The following is an 18,566-nucleotide window of genomic DNA, read 5'->3' as shown; positions in this document are numbered from 1 at the left end:
TTTCCCAAAAAGGGAAAGAAAGGAGAAATTATTCATCATTACTTCTTCATCTAGGCTAAATAGCTCAATACAGAGCCAGGCACGGGGCCACCAAAAAGCTGTTTCCTACATATCTCATTATGCAAAAAGACTCTGTGAAGGGCAAGAGACTGCTTTATGGTCTCCAAAACCACTGCAAGCCAGGAGAGGCCTGGCACCCTTCCACTAACACCGTGGTGGACACATGCCACATCACCCTGAGCTTCAAGTGACCTGCTCTGCATTTAGGGGCATCCAGCTTGCCTTCTGTAACATGGTTACATGATGACTAAGTCAGCAAATATGGCATTACTTGTTCATATTCTACGTGTTAAGCATTAGATATTTTGGAGACTGTACCTAGTCATTAAGATATCAGTGCAGAAGGCAAACATAAAAGTAGGGATCCAGGCTTGTTCACTTCTAAATGTTCTGTAGCAGAACTTGAATAATAATCAAAGGCAGCTCCAGAATGAGGAGTCACTCATGATCAGCTTTAAAAATCAGTTTCTAAAACCCTTGGAAATTGAAGTCTTGGAGATGCACATGTCTTCTGAGGACTTTTTATGGACACCTTTTCTCCTGGCCACAGCACACCTGCCTGGGTCCTGCCTCATGTCTGCCCTTGGTTTCTCACAGCTCACTTGTATGCCTATGAGGAGGAGAGAGGCAGCAGGGAGAGGCTTCACCAGCAAGCAGACCCCACTGTGAAGAGGAGCAGGAGAAGGAAGCAGTGGGAAGCAGTGGAAGCTGCCATGAGGAAGCATCTGTCCCTGGCTTCTGCTCTCCAGAAAGACTCAGCTTTGTTCTGTATTTGCCATGGGAGACTTCCTTTCCAGTTTTTTACACTGAAAATACCTGAGATTATAGAATGATCATGACAGCAATTATGAAAGCATATTGGCATAATCTTTTCAGGCCTAATGTCTTAACACAGTTTCAGTCTTGCCTGAAATTTTCTCTCTCACCCCCATAGGGGTTACTTTACATCTTGGACACTCTGTTGTTCTAGCAGCTGTCTGTTGAAGGAGAAAAACCTAGAAGATAGGACAATCTAAGACTAACCTGTGGACCTGACACCCTACACTCAAGGGATATTCATCCTGTCTTTCAGAGAGAAGTCCACGTAAGTATCAAACTGCAGCAACCCTCCTTCATGAGCCAGTTTCACCTCAGCTCTTGGAAGTTAGATTCTTCCCACACATCCTCTAATATTCCTTCTCCCGTCTTTCTTAAAATTTCAGTTCACATATTAGACATAGAAGTTTCAAATCTACGCAAATATTCTCATGTGTTTTACACACAAACACAGAAAACGTGGCCTGCATTGAACTTCTGAATAAATAAAAGAAGGCATTCAAAACAAGAACGGATCAAGCCAGAAAACCACAACCTTCATGCCAGAGTAAATCCAGTGAAACCCACAGAAACCAGATGAGCACACTCAGCTGGTTCACCTTTATCTGATACCACCGTCAACACATAAAACATTCTCATCTGTTCAGTACCAACTTCTAAAAAATCATTTTTATTCGAGCCCCCGCTCAAATCTTAATTTAAGGATTAATTTTGAGCTGGGAAGAAATGAAACAAACAAACAAACCCACTTTAATTTCACTGCAGACCACCACCCACCCACCCACATAAGCCCCATGCAGTGCAGAGCCGGGGGTGGGAGGAGACTCTGAGGCACCCCAGGCCGGGCTGCAGGCCCCAAGGCAGGCAAAGGCCTGAGACTTAACTCACCTCATAGTTAGGAGCTATCAAATCCTTTCCATCCTCAGTTAACTTCCCTCAGGGCAGCTTCCAGGTTTTCTCTTGGACCCTGGCAGGTTGGAGGGCAAGCACACAAGCTTGTAAGACACCATCCATCACAGCACCCACTGGCTGTGCCACAAACGGTCTCTCACACAGAAGCAGCCGAATGGAGACAGGTGCTCCACAGAGCAGGTACTCACTGTTCCTTTGCCTGCAGCAGCTTGGCCTGTCTTCCTGCAGCTCCTGCAGCAACACAGCCTCCAAGTGACAAACACAACTCCTCCAAAGACATTTCCAGAGCTCCTGGAGAAGATTTAGCTCAGTCACTTACACCTAATTTCTGATTTTTTCTCTGGAAGGGCCCACCTGAGCCCTAGTCCCCCTGCCACAGGCAACCTCCACACTCAATACTAGACCAGGCTACCCAGGGCCCCATCCAACCTGGCCTCGAACACCTCCAGGGACAGGACACCCACAGCCTCTCTGGGCAGCCTGTTCCAGAGTGTGTCCATATACTTATCTTCACAGGCTATCCCTGAATTCATAACATTCCTTCAGAAATGATCTTCTTCCAATATTAAAAAGAAATGAACAAAACAGAAGCTTAGCCACACCGCTAAATTGCTTAATCCACTTTGCTGATTCACTACTTAAAACAGGAACATTTCTTTCACTTAGGGGCTGAAATTTCATCAGCCATCTTGATATCCTTTGTCCTTTAATTAAAAACTTTAACCTACCAAACTGAGTTAAAGAAGCACATCCATATTCATGCCTGTATCCTTGGGACATGTTTAGTTTACAATATTCCTAGATGAAATGGTGTGGCTGTTTTGTTGCAGGCAGGCTGTTCAAACCAGTTCATGCTTAATTGTGATCGATGGTGTTTGCATATGCGTGTAACTTGAGCAAGTAGCTTATCCCCATCATGGGTCAGTAGCACTGGGGAGACAGAGGGCTCAGTTCAGCTCACGTTGAACATTGCCTTTACAGATGTTTCTAGAGTGACTGGTTGTTTATGTTAATGAAATGGAGTAAAATATTTTCTCAAAAAATATTAATGTTTCATATTCATAGTTCTAGTGCTTCATGCATGGGTTACACAAACACAGGAGGCCAGAAAAGCTTCATTCTTTTTGTACTGTCAAGGCAGTTTGATTTGTTTCTTCTCCGAGGAACTTGGGAGAATCTGTAAAAAGGAAAAGTGCTGGAAAACAAGAATATAACCTATGAACACAAGAAAGAATTCAGAAATGCAAATAGAAATGTTGGTCCTTCAGACAGTTATTCCTTCTGAGTTTGCAATGCAACTTAAATTGTCATATTACGGCAGGATTTTCTGTTTTGGAAGAGGTACAACACGTCCATCACGATTACTGTGCCTATGGAAGAAAACATTACAGAACCACATTCCAAAGCATCCAGTAAAGGACTCAAAAACCCACGGACCTTGCTGGAGACCATGGGATCCCCCAACAGCCCCACATACTTCACAGGGCAGCAGTTCAGGCAGCAGTGAGTGAAGAAAGATATGTAGATCCAGATAAGCAGTATGTTTAGGATGATAGGGTTGGATCTCTGTGAGCCAATTCTTCAATGCTGATTTTATTATTGTTGTTTTGTTTTTATTAAATTCTGGCTTTTACTACTATAATGATAGGGTTGTGGTAGCACTGATGTTACCACCTGTTATCATCTGTTGTTGCAGAGGGGCAATCCCAAAGGGATCTGGAACCACTAACAGAGTCTTTTTACTTTCACCACAAGAATGAAAAGTAATCTCAATCATCCAGGAAGGCAGAACAAGTAACTGTTGTAACTGTTCAGAAGCACGAGAACCCTACTAATGGATCAAAGACCCCAAACTCACCTTCTACAAAGACACAAAAAGACAAAATTCCCCCAGGAATATGCAACATGTACACAGGAGCAGAGACAGACTGAGACCAAATGAGAGGTCACAGTGAAGAGCTGGAGCAGGTAGCAGAGACTGAAGGCCCAGACTGCCTGCAGCCTCATCTGCTCCACAAAGTTTAAAGGCCTGTAGGGGTTAATCTGGTTAACTTGTAGCTCCTCCAAGGAGACAAAACTACGGAAGCGAATGTCTGCTTGTGGATATTTTAAACAAAAAAGAAAACATATGGCCCTCTGGAACTCTACTTGCAGTTTCTCTAGCTGATATGTCACAGAGAACACATAGCCTAGGCCTAGAGCTACATGCAAAAGCTTTCTTCCAAGGAGCCATTAGAGAACAATGTAGGGAATACACTTCTATTTTAAAAGCTCTAAGATTAACACAGCAGAAAACATGAAGCATTTGAGAATGCTCATTTACTGTAACCAGAAATTATATATATATAAAGCACAAAATACCCCATGTTCATAAAACAGCAGTTGCTTACCTGTGTGAGGAATATTTCTGCAAACTCTGACAGAGCTGGAATAAATAATTAAAACCAGCCTTTTGATTCACAGATGGCATCTTGTGATTCCATACATAGACAAGTAAGGAGTAAAAAGTAAAACAATAGGATGTTTATAGTTTAGAAGGCTGCATGGAAAGATAAGTAATTTATTTTGTAAATCAGAATTTTTCTTTAAAATAACATGGAATAAAACCACAGGTATAATGAATGCTTGAAGTCAGCTATCACAGACATCTCCAGATGTGAAACTTAATGGCAAACGTTCATAGGTAGCCTGAGCCCAAATTTAGAGCCAGTGTGCATCTGCAACCCCACTGTGTAAATGATTTCAAAACATTCTCTGGGAACATGTTGCAAGGCTTTGCAAAGTTTCCATCAGGAATTTCTTTTCTCCTAATGCCTAATCTAAAGGTACCAATTACGTCTTGTCCTACAAACAGGGCATTTGGAGTGTAAGTTTTGTGTTTTTCTGGCTGTGGTGTTCATTTTTTGCTGGTTTTCTTTTTTCTTTTCTTTTCTTTTCTTTTCTTTTCTTTTCTTTTCTTTTCTTTTCTTTTTTTTTTTTTTTTTGCTGCCTTTTATTCAATTGCTTTTTATAAATGTGAATACTCCTTTGGTCATGCACCCTGCAGACTAAACAAACCAAATTCTTCCATTTTTCACACACAAGACAACGTTGTCTAGCCCTCTCATCTCTCTTGTCTATCTCCACTGGACTCTTTCCAATTAGCCCCTAGCCTGCCTGAAGTGTGATGTGTAAAACTGCATAGTATTCCATCTCTGACTTCATTAGGCCTTATTAGTGGAAAAGGTTACTTCATGTTTAACGTGGAAATCTTATTTATTCACTCTATAATGCAATCTGGTTTTTCACCAAAACATGACATTACTAACCCATGGTTAGCTGACCACTCACTGGAATTGGTACACAGAACTACTACCATTTACCAGATCTCCTCTATGTATGCAGACCTCCTACGTCCCACGAGTAAAAAGACTCCTACTTATATCACCTAATTTCTCCAATTAGTTTAAATTTCTTCTTCTACTAATCTATTCCAATACATTTTTAAGCTAAATCAGTAATTATTCCTCATAAATGAGGCATTTATTGCATAATCAAATCTATTTTTATATTATAAAATCAAATTATATAAGCAAAGGCCCAATTTACTACATCCCCATAGGCAACAATGACTAACAACAGCTCTAAGCACCAATTGCTGTAATAGATCCACTTAGACTAGGTTTTCTGCTTTGGCTGTGATAATGTGAAATACAGATTTCATCCAAAGCCCCTTGCCAAACTCAAGATAAACCGCATTTGCAGCTTCTCTTTTCACACATCATTTATTAAGAAACAGAAGGAACTATTTGATAAAGTCTGAAATTGTGTGGGAAAAAAAAAAATCAAAGAACTCTGTGATTGAAAAAGTGGTATAGCAAACAATTTCCCCTGTAATGAACAATAGAAATAACTAAAACGATTATGTTGATTTGTGAAAATCCTCAGGATAACAAAAACCATGAAGGTGACAGTGGCAACTCAGAAGCAGTTCCAAGCTTTCAGAATTGGTTTGGAGTTGCCAAAGTAAGTCCTCCATTTTAATTAACATGCTTTTAAAAGGACAGCCCTGCTTAGGAAAACCTTGTAAAACCTCCATGCTTCATAAGGAGTCAAGCATTCAGGCTAAATTCAGTACAACTCTGTATGGTCTTTTTCCAGGTTACTGCACCTATTGCCCTCCAGTTGTTAGAAGTTAGAGCTCACCCTATGAGCTATGAGATGCTTTGGTCATATGTATATACACATATTTCTTCACTCTTGCCTAATGTTTAGATCTTTGTGGGTACCAATATAAGGCAATGTCACTGTCCTAAACTAACTGCCTGATTATTAATTCTATGTGTTGGTGCCTTATCAGTCCTCCTTGTCTTAGCTATGAGATAACCCATGTCATCTTACACACCAAAGAAGTCAAGGGGTTGTGAAGTTGTCCTTATTCAATTTTATTTCCTTCATTTCCTTTAACAGAAATACTTACTCCTTTCAGATATACTTCCCACATCCAGTCCAAGACTCTGAATTGAAAGCCAATGAAAATTGGTCTTTTATTTTTCTTCACAGTTGGGTAAATTCTGGATCAGTCCATTTGTGAACAAAATTATCTCCCTGCCTGATACATTTAATTGAAAACACTGTTGTCCTACATGCTCAAAGTGTGTGTTTTTATGTACAGGTTATGTTATGCAGATGATACAAGGTTAATGGCAGTCACACATTAAACTTGGTTTTCAGCACCACACTTGGCAGCTGTTCAAACAGAAAGATCCAGAATTCACAAACATGATGGAGATCTTGTAATAAAGCCATTAAATATCACAGCTGTAATAGATGCATCTAAAACACTGAATTTCACCAGTCTGATTTTTAATATTGTACCCACTGATGTTACAAATAAAATACAGCTTTTATATTTAATTTATAAAGCTTTCACATTTCTGTGTAAAACCAGTAGAAGGTTTAAAGTAAGAAGTATTTTGTGGAAGCAACAGCTTTCTCTTTAGCGATATTCTAATTATTTAACAGTAATGTGTAAACGTAAACATTCGTGATCTCCTTTTGTACATACCTGCACATATATTAATTGATATAAATATAATTTACTATGGAAACAGTTTTGCTTTCGACTTTGCTGCATGCAGTTTTATGCTGGCATCGCAAATTAGCTGATCAATCATTCAGATAAGATTTACGTATTTTGCATTCTAATCCCCATTATGTCCATTGCCAGCAGTGGACTTATTGTTCAGAGAACTGAACTCACAGTGTCAGCAATCTAAAATTAATCTTCAATATTGGATTATAAATAATCAATCAAAAATGAAAGCATCATTTTCATGACATAATTGCCAGATGCCTGAAGGCCATTCCCACCCACTCAGCTGGAATTCACTTGCCATACACAACCACTTTCAGTGAACTTTAAAATTTTCATCGCAGCATGAAGAGTTAAAAAGTGCACAGTATCACAGCTTCAGTGTGAGAAGTAAATCCTCCAAGTCTTTCTGGGCCTCTTTGTCCTGAAAGAAACAGACAACCATGCATCAACTTAGGATAAATCCCTTGATTTGCAAAGACGTGCCTATCCCCATTTCTTTACTAACAACAGACACAACACACAACTGTAATAGCCACAGAACGTACAAGACAGCATACAAAGTTAATTTATCAGTGATTGCAAAAATAAAGCATGGAGTGAAAACAAGAGCCAGATGGCAGCCCTCCCTTTATAGCTCTGTTAAAGCACTTAAATATTAGCCACAAATAGCCTTCTCAGCACACCAGCGAGCTTTCAGCTTAGGCCATAACTTTTATTGGTATGCCTTGCATAAAGTACTGCCTTGCCCTATACTTTACATAGGCTTGCAAATCAATTATGTGCAGTTTATCCAAGGATACTTCTGGAATACCTGGAAAGGAGTTATTATCCAGTTAACAAACAAAAGGAGACCAAAAAAAGAAGGGAAATATAATAAATGGCATAAGTTAAGATAGTGGTTTCAGCATACAGCCATACATACCAATAATAACCACCACAGACTCGGTAACCTCCATACCATGGTTGCTGGATGCTTACTATGCTACTGGGCTCGCAGCAGAGGGGAGCCAGACAGTGAGCAAGAGGCAAGTAACCTGCTATGATCACAGCCAATACTGTATTACAAATCTTAGGACAGAAGGGAATGGCTCCTTCTAGGCTGATGCTCATGTGTACTGTTTATGCGGTGCATTAAACCATGCCCAGCCCAACAAACTCTTTCAGGGCTGGCCAGTGGTGCACATTTTGGCTATTTCCATATAAAACCAATGAGAAAAGAGGTACAGCCAGTACAAAAGCCTCCACTATTCCATTTACTTTTGAAATGCCTCCTAACTATCATCCATTTGTTTTGCTTGCTGCCGCAAAACTTGCAAAATGCACTTTGGTTTTAATACACAGTTCTAAAAAGTCAGCACCTCATACCCACAGTGTGGTAAGCCTTGGTCCAACCAACCAATTATGGCACTCACAGGCATTTAGTAATGCAAAGTCAAAAGCACATGCACATCACCCAATTTGTGTAAGTATTCCTAATGACAGAGACCAGTACTTCTTTCCCAGATAATGCCACAGGCAATTCTGAAAGAAAATACTACAGACAGACAGTGAAGTAATCACTGAATTTCAGGATCACTTCATTATCTAATCAACCAAGAAGTTGGAACAAAGTATAGGACATTTTAAAATACGTTATACGGGTGAAGAAATTCCTGCTTCTCTTTATTTTGGTTAGTTGTCCGTAATGTCATGGAGGAACAGAGAAGAATATTGAGATGATAGAAACCATATGCCAGACATGTCAAACTACATTATATTACTGGTCTGGATTAAGGCATTAATACATTAGCTGGATGCTTCTCTTGGAGTCACTGCCTTGCTCCCACTGGCAACAACAGGCTAAACTATCTGCCTAATCATTTATCAGAGGCCTCAAAAGGCACATACTGCAAAGCCAGTAAGCTCTTGCCAAAATACTCTAACAGAAGGAAATGTCACACTGAATTCAGCACCCCTTAAACTCCACGTCACTACAGGCTGCCTGGAGCACCAACCCACGGCTTTCATTACAAACTGAGAAACTCTAAATCTAAATCGATGTACCAATACATCGGTTAATTCAGAGAAGATACACTCATTTCTGTACTGACCATAGTCAGCTTGTGAAAATTATTCAGTGCTCCATTAAACAACAAAGTAAAAACATTGCCCCACACTATAAGAAAAAAGATGAAGGTTTCATTGTATCTGGTCCACCTCTTTTTACACTTTTCTAAGCCCAAACCAATAAAGATGTAGTTTTTTTCACATCCGAACAGCGCTCAGCATTTCGTGAGTTTATAGATTTATTTACTCACTTTGAATGATGATTTAAAAGAAATAAATCTGTCTCCAATTAACTGTGTATAATTGCCTCTTTCCTTACAAGCAAAGGACAGCATTGGGCAAGGAGGAGCTTTAGTGAGTTGCAAGGTACCAAAACTATTGGGCAATCTCTCCTGCATCTTCCTCACGCCTTAGGAAAAAGAATAAAACAAACCCACAATTGTTCTAAGAACTAGCTGGAGAAGAAACTGCAAATGTGCAGAACTTTATACCTATGGGTTGCCAGTTCTAAACAAGACTTTATCAGACACAAGAATTATTGTTAGAAACTACTTAATGGACTGTGCTAATTGAGCCAGTGACTTCCAGTCAATAATAATAACCCAAATGGTAAAAAAAAATGTTAAAAATCAGTAATGACATTAAAAAAACATAGCTGAGAATAGTCAGTGAAGGGAACTATTATGTCACACTTGGATAGGGTCCTTCTAGACAAAGAGTTGCGTTACACTAGAAAAAAAGAGAATCCCAGAAGACTGTTTCTTGTGCCAGTCTCCATCTTAGGGATGAAAACTCCATTAATGCCCAGACTTTACAGTTAATTGGAACAAACCCCTAAGTCGTATACCTGGAGAGCATTTCTCCTCACTGATTTCTGGATCTGCAGCTTTCTAAAAACAGGTTTTATTTATTTATTTTTATTTTATTTAAAGACAGTCGGGTTTGAACTTCCTCTAGAGTGCAGTAGGGAGATAAAGAGGTGCAAGTCGTACTAGGAATGCAATTTATTTGCATCAGTCCCATTTGTTCACCCCGAGGCTTAACTCAGTGCCATTTTCAACTTTGATTTTCGACTGTCAAGGTTTACATTTATTAAACACTTTTCGTATCATTTTCAGAGTTGAACACAAGTTCAAATGTTCTGCAAACTGCTACACAAGTTAGAGAGTCAGTGACTGTATTTCCCCTACTCCTGCTTAGTTGCCTTTCTTTTCTGTTTCATCACTCATGGGGGATACGCACAGAAAAAAAAAGATGTAGGAGGCCAGAGGCAGAACAAGGGAAGAGAGGGAGCTGAAAACAAGAGCAAGACAGAAGAAATAACTGATGGGAAAAAGGGAATGCTGGCCTAACTGGATATAGACCACATTTTTACAATTCATTTCTGCTAAAAGAAATTACCAATAAGCATACGTACAGACATACACCTATAAATATGCATATAAAAATTAAATAGCAATTAGACATGGGAGAGAAATATAATGACTTTACCTTCCATCTCAGCTAATTATTCCCTTATGGGCTGAACGCTCTCAGCCCAGGCACAACACATGTGTGCACTTGTTGACAAAGTCCCAACTGTCAACAAAGAACAGATACATCCCCATGACCACAGCCAAAATGGTAACTTCAGCCAACTACAACATAACTGTGTGCAAACAGTGCCAAATCCCAAGCTGACATGCATCCTGTAGGGTTTCACTGAAGTCAGTGTGGCTGCATGGTATATTAAATGAGCTTGGCTGCGAGGGTGGTCCCGAGCTGTACTCTGATAAGTGGTAACAGCTACGAGGTGCTGAGAGCCCCTTCTGCTTTGGGTACAGCTGCATCATTCCTTCACAGCTCCAGGAGAAATCCTGGACTGTAAAAGAAAAGACTTCCAAACATGCACAGGGATTGTTAATGACAGTCATAGGTCTTGTGGACAATATAAATCATATAAAGATATATGCTATCCATTCTCCATCTCTTGACAGAGTCTCACAAATTAGGTTACCGTAGTAGCTGTTAACTAGCACATAACTGCATAGTTCTGTTTGTCCCCTTAAATATTTCAATAAACCAATGCAACCATCCACTTGTAACTTTCTGTGTGACTGCTGTGCGTCCCAAGTCACAGCACTGTATATACTTTTATATTTTTAATATCTTCCTCTGGGGATGAACCATAACTTCTCAAGGCTTTACGAATCAAGGTAAGCACAGCCCTGAAATACAAGGCTGATGATAATTCAACATGTCCCGATAATACTTCGAGCAGACAGAAGAACACCCTTTCACACCCAGCTGACTGGGAATTAATAGTTTAGCTAGTTCTAGGATTGCTGCTGGAAAGTTATTCAGAATTGAAATACGCTATTTTGTAACTGATGGCTGTGTAAACTCTTTATCCACCAGCAGATTCTTTTGTGACCGAAAATCCCAAGTTGCACCTAAATTCTGGTTTCCTTTTATTATTGCACTCAACATGGAGCATTTGGTCTCCAAGACTCACCCCTTTTCTCTCCAGCTGCTGTACCACTACTGTGGGACACACAGCCCCTTCAGAAGGATGCCTGCTGAGGCTCTCCCTCCACCCTCTCTATTGGCTCTGAGACAATATATTTCAAACTCCTGGAAGCTTGACTTCCCTTGGCCACTTTTGCAAAACAGGAAACAAACTGCACACCTCTTCATCTTGTAATGCTTCTGCGAATCCGCCTCCATGAATCCTTCTCCTGCTCTCACCCGGCATCCCCAGAGGAGGAGACATGCTCCATGTGTTGAGGAACTGGCTGTCCATCAGCTGCTGCACTAACAATGCTGCTAAAACCATGCTGCCTTCCACAGCATTTTGTCACAGATACTGTCTTATAAAGCGGTCAATTTAATAACAAATACAATAAGCTCAGGACAGACTTAATCCTTACCTGTGAAATTACTAAAAGAAAACACAAAACACAAACCTTAGTATTTTTGGGGACTGTTTTTGGAGAGGGAAAAAGAATAAGCAGACAGTGCAAACAATCCTTTAGACAGGAACTTCAAAAAGATGCAGACTGAAAATCAGTCTGATCACTAAGAGAAACACTGACAGCAATCTCCAAAGTGCAAAATAATTAAAAATAAAGTAGGTCTCTACTTCTTTATGATGACCTTTTACATTTGTCTCATTTTTAGCACCATTTTACAGTCTGATGTGTGATCTCCTTAAATTGTTTCTCAAAGGCTTGTTCTCTGGGCTTGAAGCATGCATATTCAGTGTAAACAGAACCACAAATTAAGGAATAGCTTTTAATTTATTTATATATTTTTATCAGTTTGTGCAATTTTTGGCAAAATGAATATTCACAAGAGCCTCTAATTTTGGGCTGCTGGTAGCTGCCAAGAAGCTCTTGTTCAACTCCAGAAACAGCATTAGTAGGAAAACAATAGTCCTGCATTCAAATACGAAAGTTTCCATTCTTTTGTACATGAAATGTTATGGACTTTTGGACACAAAAAGAAGTACAAAAAAATCTAAAGAAACAAGTATCCTCTGAGGATGATAGCGTTTTGCACTGAACAGTATGTGTCATTCGGCATATCTTGGAACAGAGGAAAAAGCAGAAAGATGCAGAGAAAAGGAAATTCTTCACTTCATGAAAAAAAACACAAAACCATTTGTGTGATGTGACACATGGTTTAAATGGGTAGTTTTTCACAAATAGGTCATAATTTGTACCTAAGGCAGAAGTAGACCTCCCTCCCCAAATCCATACTCAGAAGTACAGATTACAGCAGCAGCTTCAAATGAGCTCTATTGGAAATATCATGGCAACATCTGCTACACAGCGTCAATCAGTGGTGACTGGCTGAAATGGGCCCATTTCCCCATCTACCTCCACCTCCTCCTCCTCCACATGGGTTTTTCCTGCTTTTCAAATGTCATTCTTGCTGAAAGCAGCCTTTGTCATCCATTACGATTCCTCCCATGCTTTGGCATTAAGCAACAAAGGTCACAATGAAGAATTTCTGTAATATCTAAAACTCTTCCTTGTTACTTTCAACTCTGAATTGCCATTACTGGGAAAAAGGGATTCTTTTTTAAATTATTATTATTATTTTTTAAATCACTGATGTATTTATAAAGTACATTCTCAGCTTCAGGAAAGTTTTTACCTGCATTTAAGTGCAACTTTCCAGTAACTCTCAGTGCAAATAGAGCTGCTGTGCACTTTCTGCTTTTCTATCTTCAGCTCTTCCAAAACTGAATTTCTGGTAATGTAACTGATATGTTGCAGATTCATTTTCAGGAAGAAAAAAACAAATATTGGAGACATGAGGACTTTGAGTTTTTAGTGAAGCAATCCACTACACCTCTTACTCTGCCAGGCTGAGGTTAATACCTCTGTGGCAAGCTTACTGGTTCTAAAAACACACAGGGTTTATTCCCACTTTCATGCTCACTTCCAGACATAAGAACAAATAATTTCATTACTTTTATACTTCATAATTCTAACATTTATACATAATTTTTCTACAAGTTCCTCCCTTGAAGGTGCCAAGCAATTTTTGTTATAAAAAAAGAAATCGATGTCTTCTACATATCTAGCTCTGACAAATCACCCTATTCCCTGTAGGTAAAAAGCAATATGTGTTTGATCAAGCACACACATCTACACACTCATTTCATCTTTCTGAATGAAAGACAAAGGTTCATGTTTTCAAATTTGAATTATATTTTCTCCCCAAATTCAAAAAAGGCATTTTTTTTCCATCACAGTAGTCCGGCACATCTGGTTTCAACAGCCCTTTATGTAGCCACACTCAACACGGCTCTGAATGCTTTACAAATAATGAGTTTCAGTAAGGGTATTGCAAGTTCAATGAGATAAACAGAGCAGCTGTTATCCACTTGGTAATAACTCACAGCAGCCCTAACCATTAGGATCACTTTTCCTGAAGGGGTGAACGTTTCCCAGGACCTTGGGGTTATCCACCTGGACAGCAACCAGAGAAAAGCAGGACAATTTAATGTCCCCGTGCACCTCCAGTCATGTAGTACCACTCCACAGTATGACAGTATTTATGGCCAAGGAAGGACCACACAATTCATCAGAGATTTCTGTTTAGAGTACAGAGGATAGAGAGAAAGGTCTATAATATAGTACTGTAACACAAGTTTCATTTTCCAGACCTAATTTGCACTAAATCTACTGAATTCCCTTTCAAAAGGAAAAAAAGTAAAAATAGAAAATAAAAAATCCATGGAGTGATTGGTTGAAAATGTGCCAAATTGACTATAGGGGGAAAAAAAAGAACAAAAAAGCAAACAGAACCACATTTATGCTAGGATTTATAGGAATCATCAGTTTGGAAGCCCCTCTAACCCTTGAATTAAAACGATATTCTATAAGTGGTAGAACAGACACTCACAGAAGGGATATTTGGATAGGATACAACATTCAAGACAAAAATCATCTCACTTAACTTGAAATGCTGCATGGAATGAATCCTAGACAAAGTGTCAAAGAAGTACCCTGGGTCAGACCAGCTGAGAATTTGACTTCAGGGTCAAAATGAGTGATGGGCCATTTTGCTGATGCTGAGTACCTCTAGTTTCCACTCAACAGAAATCAGGGATTGCTCAGAAGAACTAACAAATTAAACCATTATCTACTATTACTTTTTCATAGTTATGCTGCAGGGTGATTTGTTATCATGAAATATTACACATTTCCTCAACGTGGCACCTTTCCAGCAAGTTTGTCTCATGGTCTACAACTGTTTTTATGCCTTTATACATATACATGTTTCTCAGCAGAAGCCAACATTTAGAAACAATAAAGGAATTTCCCTGCCTGAAGAAAGAAAGGTTTAAAACTCCACATGAGAAACTAAGATCACTTAGGAATGATGAGTTGCACATGACTGTGACAACATCCTATACTGCTGACAACCATGAGATCCTGTGCTATGGCTAACTGAATGAAATCCTCAAACTGCTGCTGAGCTGTTTTCTATTTTAGTCCGTGAATCCTATCTTCTACAGGGCTTAGTCAATTCAATTTCTTCAGTTCCTCCCTTAAACTAACCTGACTAAAGACTATTCACACATATAGCTCTAAGCCCTGAACCACTTCAGTTCCAACACATTTCCCCCAAAACTACTAACAATTTTTAGCACCACAACCACAATCTAAATTAATAATTAATAATATTCTAGTTCAGATCGGACTTGAGGTAGCAGAGGTTGTGTTCAAGATCTCAATTTTATCATAATTATTTTCAGCATGAAGTTGGTGTTACCTTGTGCTTACTGATTTAGGGGAAAGAAAAAAAGATTTACACATTATTGCTCCAGTGCTGTGTATTCCTTTATTTCTAAATCTAACTCAAATCACACTAAAAGTGAATGTGCCAAAGCAGATAACTCCGTTCCATCAGAAGAACTAGACTAAACAGAATAGGACTTGTCTTACCATCTTCTTCAGATGGACAAAAGATTTTTATGACTCACTTGCTGTTTTTCCTTCAGCTTACAAACCAATATAATTCTAATTTCATCACCACTCTGCTTGTCAGAATACACACACACACACACCTCGCATGAGGCTGAGTTCAGTTGCATGCCTATACTACTTGTCCTATGTTTCATGCAGCAGTTAATGTACAAAAAAACCCACAGATGATGTATAGGAGACTTTCCATTGTTCCTTCAAAACAGGAAAACTGAAGGTACATTTCAACAATAAGTAAAGAGTAAAGCAGAGTTAAGATATTATGTCATATCTGTATCAAGACATACTAAAAGAAACACTGAAAAGAAACACCGAACTTAAGCAATGATTGCTTAATTTATGTTTGATACACACTCTACTTTGGACTAAAAATAAGGCCACACAGGAGCAGCTGCTGGTGAGGCATGCAGTGCTCTTTCTTCTCAGTGAGAACTTCTGACATAAACATGTTAGTGCTCCACATACAGCGTTAGTTGTCAATCAAATTACAAAGCTATTGAATGGTCTTTTTCCTTAACTTCAAAGAATTAAATGGGATAGGGCCTATTTGTCACTGGAATCACCCCTCTCTTTCCTACCACATCTGCTGTGCTCAAAGGGGGTCCCTTAGGCTGACAAAGCTCAAGTTTGAACTTGTCATGCTCTAGATGGTAACATGGTTTCAGTCATAGGCCGGTAATTATGGAACTTGCTTCTACATGAGGTGAGATAGCAAGAGTGAACCTTCTTGCCATGACTTGGCTTACATTTGAGAAATTAGATTATGTAAAAATTTCATAAATATCTCTAGAGTTATTGCACCCACATACTAAAATACTCTAACGGACCTAAAATAGAATCTAATTATCTCTTAGAATAAACTACGTTATATCAGATGCAACTGAAATAAATGTGTCTCTGTAACCACAATGTGGTTGAAGACAAATACAAGCTTGAAACAGTTAATCCACCTCTGCTACAGCTAGCAACAGGCAGCGCCCTGGGGGCCTCTGCAGGGATCACAAAACAGAGACTTTCAGGCAGGAGTAGAACAGGAACTTGAGACAAAAACCCCAAGTACTTTCAATTGAGAAAAAATAGGTCTGAGACAAACTTTCAGGACATCGATGTGCACAACTGCTTATGCTTAAGATAGTCGAATGAAATGAACTGAATTATAAAGAGGACGTTTTAATTTCTGACAGCCTCTGGCTCGAGCTATTTCCTGATAATTGTTCAAATACATATATATATATATATGTATATATGCAGTGGATACAAACAAATGTAATAAGCCAACCTACAGTGGAGGAAAAAGGAAGACCCTGTGTTTAGACAAAAAAGTGTAATGCCATATTATTACTGACAGAGTAGTAATGGGTGCTAAAGCAAACAATGGTCATAAGAGAGCAAGTTATCAGTCTCAGTACCCACCTCGTTAGTAACTGGGAGAAATGACTGTGCAGATTCACAGTACTTCAGTGCATTGGTTTTCTGGCCAAGATCTTTATAGCACTGAGAAGAAAAAAAACATTTTGTTTCCAATCATACCGCTGAAAGAATATCAGAATCTACAAATCATTATCCTTAAGAGAACTTGGTTACCTTTGCCAAATACACATAGTTGCATTTAGAATATCCTGGATGCATTTCTTCTGCCTAAAGGAGAAGAAAAAACAAGGAACAAAGCATTAATACAAAAGTCATGTGCGGAGATTTATCTGGTCCATATATCATCACTTTCCACAACACAATAAGGTTTCTAAAACAGACTGAATCATCCTTACTGAGCACACCACAATGTTTAGCATTTCAAAATCAAACAAACAAGAAAACAAACTCTAATCCAGGCACACAAGTTGCTGACATGGAATACACTGACACATTCTGTACTTCTTGGCTTCCTCTCTCACCAACTACTTAGAACAGATTCGAGCTCATTCTATAGAACATCGACCGGATTTCTTCACTCCCACAATAGGCTGAAAGACACTTCTCTCACCAAATTATTAATATTTATTACCTATTTGCATGTTGAATTATGGATACTGAACTGTATTTGTCAATGTGATAACTGTATCTCTTTCACATATTCATATTTTCCAGCTGGGCGTTCATCCTTCTTTTCAGATTATTATCTTCTAAAAAATTCAGGTAGTGTTAAAAATTCAAGATCATCTTCCTTTCATAACATGTCAAGGATGTAAAACTTTGATTGCTGACTACAAATAGCTTTTGTGAAAGAAAAATTACATCCATGAAACATACTGTAGCTGCAGTTCTTGAACCAGAGCAATGCTGCTGTCACTAGAACAATATATTATCAAATAATTGAAAAATATACAGTTGTCTTTTAGAAGGCAATTTAATGTTTGTTAAAGAATTTGACTTAAAATCACAGCTACTCTGCAGCCCCCTACAAAATGCCCTGAACCTGAAGTGAATATTTCAAATTATTTCTATCACCTCTGGATTTTAACCTTGCAGATAAAACTCAAGCACTGAGAAGATGGCAATGTATTGTGTTCTCCAAAATTCAGAAAGTCATTCAACCTTTAAATAGACTAAGAACACAGAAAATAAGCATTTTTGACAGTGAGAAAAATATTTGTCCAATTCCTTTGAGAAACTATCTGAAAGGAACTGTAATGATGAAAGTTTATGCTTTGAATTCAGCTAAGTGAAAAACTTGTATTTTTCAGTGCTAGAAGTAGAAATTATTTCTATAAAAGACACTGAAAGACAGCTTTATTTATTTATTCAGTTTTGCATGTTGTATTCTCTAATAATTGCACACTCAAGTAGAATGTCCAGGAACAAAGACTTATGTGACAGTCTTCTACTGCACTGTGAAGTCCACTTTCCTTGGCATCAACTTCACCTCCAGAAACAAGAAAGACTTCTACTGAAATGTGAAGAGCTTGAGACAAGAAGAATGGAAGTGTCACAGTGTCAAAGTTTTCCTTGCCTATGTTAACCTTCTTGCAAAAGTGGTCAAATAATCATCATAGTTATACATACTTCACTAATCTGTACTTATTTCACTTTAAATCCAGTAACTATTAACATGACAAGTAATTAAAGATTTCTGCAGAATGAAATGAAGTGCAATTAATTCATCTCCAAACTATTTTTAAAATAGAGAAGAAAAAAACATTTTATTGTAGAGCTTTGTGGTATTTAGTAGATCCCTG

The 18,566-nt window shown here is 38.7% G+C and overlaps 1 protein-coding gene across 3 annotated transcripts in view; it reads right to left on the bottom strand.

Moving 5' to 3' along the window:
• Positions 1 to 6,188: 6,188 nt before the first annotated feature.
• The window catches only part of RMDN2 (regulator of microtubule dynamics 2), a 40,279-nt gene continuing 27,901 nt past the window's right edge, over positions 6,189 to 18,566 (bottom strand). For all 3 annotated transcript variants that reach the window (XR_014944696.1, XM_015857793.3, XM_015857792.2), the window contains 3 exons: positions 16,978 to 17,031; positions 16,807 to 16,887; positions 6,189 to 7,286 (listed from right to left, as the gene is read on the bottom strand). Coding sequence is in view for 2 of the 3 variants with exons in the window: in XM_015857793.3 (XP_015713279.1) it covers positions 7,233 to 7,286; positions 16,807 to 16,887; positions 16,978 to 17,031 (189 nt within the window). In the remaining variant the exon portion in view is untranslated. The remainder of the gene's footprint in view (positions 7,287 to 16,806; positions 16,888 to 16,977; positions 17,032 to 18,566) is intronic.

The sequence above is a fragment of the Coturnix japonica genome, chromosome 3 (genome assembly GCF_054131305.1).
Source record: "Coturnix japonica strain WE chromosome 3, WE-NBRP24, whole genome shotgun sequence".
Classification (NCBI taxonomy): domain Eukaryota; kingdom Metazoa; phylum Chordata; class Aves; order Galliformes; family Phasianidae; genus Coturnix; species Coturnix japonica.
This window is presented reverse-complemented; position numbering and strand designations above follow the sequence as displayed.